Genomic DNA, 2440 nt, shown 5'->3' with positions numbered 1-2440 from the left:
ACGTGACGTGACATGTGGCCAAGTATGGTGACCCATACTCTGAATTAGTGCTCTGCATTTATCCCATCCAAAGTGCACACAGACAGCAGTGAGCACACACCCAGAGCAGTGGGCAGCCATTTTTATGCTGCGGCGCCCGGGGAGCAGTTGGGGGTTCGGTGCCTTGCTCAAGGGCACCTCAGTTGTGGTATTGAAGGTGGGAGAGAGCGCTGTACATTCACTCACCCCACCTACAATCCCTGTCAGTACGAGACTCGAACCCACAACCTTTTTTTAATAACGACTTTATTAAAAAATATCTTCTTTTCCGTGTCACGACATGCGCGTGGTGCTGCTGACGCTGGCGTTCTGATGTAGAACCCGGATGCGCTGCGGCTTGTTTGCAAGCAGAGGAAGATGCATGTGTAGTGGTACTCTCCTGAATGTGCGTCGAAGACTGGCACGGAAGAGAAGCAATTGTTGAATAAAGTCGTTATTTTTGTTTTCTTTGCGCACAAACAGTATTCTCGTAGCTTCATAAAATTACAGTTGAACCACTGATGTCACATGGACTATTTTAACGATATCCTTACTACCTTTCTGGGCCTTGAACGTGGTAGTTCCCTTGCTGTCTATGCAGGGTCAGAAAGTTCTCATATTTCGTCAAAAATATCTTAATTTGTGTTCCGAAGATGAACGAAGGTTTTACGGGTTTGAAACGACATGAGGGCGAGTAATTAGTGACAGAATTTTCATTTTTGTGTGAACTACCCCTTTAATAATTAATAATAATAAATCTTACTGACAAAATTTTTTTCAAATAACTGTTATTTTGAATTTTCTATTTTTCAAAAAAAAAAAAAGTTTTTTGATGAATAGAAAGTTCAAAATAACATTTATTTGAAATAATTTTTTGTAACATTATAAATGTTTTTACTGTCATGATTTATCAATTTGATGTGTTGTTGCTAAATAAAAGTACTACAAAAACGTAGTATTTCCAAGTTTTTCATTTACACTTTTTTTGTTTTTTTTTACCCCCACAGTCATCCCAAAGTGATAACCTTTGCTTGGTGCGAATAACTCCACGTGAGGACTTGTTTAACTCTCACCTGACTCCCTTAAACGGCAGCACTCTAGTTTTGATGGTGAAACAATGCCTTGCCAAAAGGAGAAGCAGATTGATAGAACAAATTAAGTAAGTTTATGAACTCTGACCTGTATTTTGATACAAACTAGAATTTCTGAGTGAACAAACAGTTCTAAACTAATATAAGAGGGGCTGTATTCATACTTTCCTTTTGTATTCGGTTTTCCAAAGCTCATGGAGTCCTGGCAGTGGATCAGAGCTCATCACAAAGCTCAGCTTCCTTGACGACACAATGACAGGCGACGTTTACCCTGATGAGTTCAAGCATCTGTTTGAGCTAATGGAGCAGTCTGGAAACTTCACTCAGAGCTGGCTTTATGAGGAGACGCTGGAAACCACGAACACTGGTCACGCATAACACCGCCTTGAATGTATTGCCTAAAGAGCTAATCATTGATGAAAAACAAAAGACATTGTTTTATTTGGAGAAAAAACACTGTTTTGCTTAAAGAAACCCAAATCCTTAATGATGGCTGATATTTAGACAGATTGTCTATGAAGGACTTTACATTTTGATAAAATTATATTTAGTAATAAAATGTGGCCGTTTTGGTTGTCATTGACTGCTTGTTAGATACCTTTGGACAAGTTTGGAGACGTTTTTTTGGTATCAAAAAAAGATATTGTTAGATTTTCAGAGAGGTATTGTTGTCATGCTGAAGCTATGAAGCCAATAACCATTAAGTGTGTACTACAAGTACACCAAATACCTGCTTGATCTCTTGGATAGTAAGTAGGAAATGTTACATTTGAACATAACAGAAATAAAACACAATTTGTAATTCTAATGATTACATTACCAAATCCATTAATGATGTAAATGTTCGAAAGTATGTTTTGTTTGTTTGCTTTAAATATGTATTTAAATATATTAATTTTTATTAAACAACAAATAAATGACAGAATAAATGTAAGAAATGAATTGCTTGTTTTTGAAATAATGAAAATAGTCACCCACCTAGTATTATCTATCAGAATATTATGAAGAACCAAACCCCCCCCCTTTATTTTTTTTACTTTTTTTACTCGCTATTTTTATATTTATGAGTTCATTTATTTTTATATTATGAAATGTATATTATGTATACACTAGGGATGTGCATCTCATGACTCAGGCCGATACGATACGACATCTCGATGCATAGCCAACGATACGATACATATGAAGCAGCTACCGATGCGATACGATTCACCCGTTATGATGCAGTGCGATCCGATTTCGATTCTATTCGATTCAACACAATGCGATTCGATGCAATAGGATGCAATGGAGAAAATATGATCACTTTTAATGCCTCGAGGCCTGTTTCA

At 36.8% G+C, this 2440-nt stretch overlaps 1 protein-coding gene across 1 annotated transcript in view; it reads left to right on the top strand.

Annotated features, from left to right (window-relative positions):
- The window catches only part of LOC107725581 (dimethyladenosine transferase 2, mitochondrial), a 7312-nt gene extending 5288 nt beyond the window's left edge, over positions 1 to 2024 (top strand). The window contains exons 8-9 of the mRNA XM_016534891.1: positions 1026 to 1177; positions 1301 to 2024. Coding sequence (XP_016390377.1) covers positions 1026 to 1177; positions 1301 to 1487 — 339 coding nt within the window. The 3' untranslated portion in view covers positions 1488 to 2024. The remainder of the gene's footprint in view (positions 1 to 1025; positions 1178 to 1300) is intronic.
- Positions 2025 to 2440: the final 416 nt, after the last annotated feature.

The sequence above is a fragment of the Sinocyclocheilus rhinocerous genome, unplaced genomic scaffold, assembly GCF_001515625.1.
Source record: "Sinocyclocheilus rhinocerous isolate Xijiao unplaced genomic scaffold, SAMN03320098_v1.1 scaffold1004, whole genome shotgun sequence".
NCBI classification, from domain to species: domain Eukaryota; kingdom Metazoa; phylum Chordata; class Actinopteri; order Cypriniformes; family Cyprinidae; genus Sinocyclocheilus; species Sinocyclocheilus rhinocerous.
This window is presented reverse-complemented; position numbering and strand designations above follow the sequence as displayed.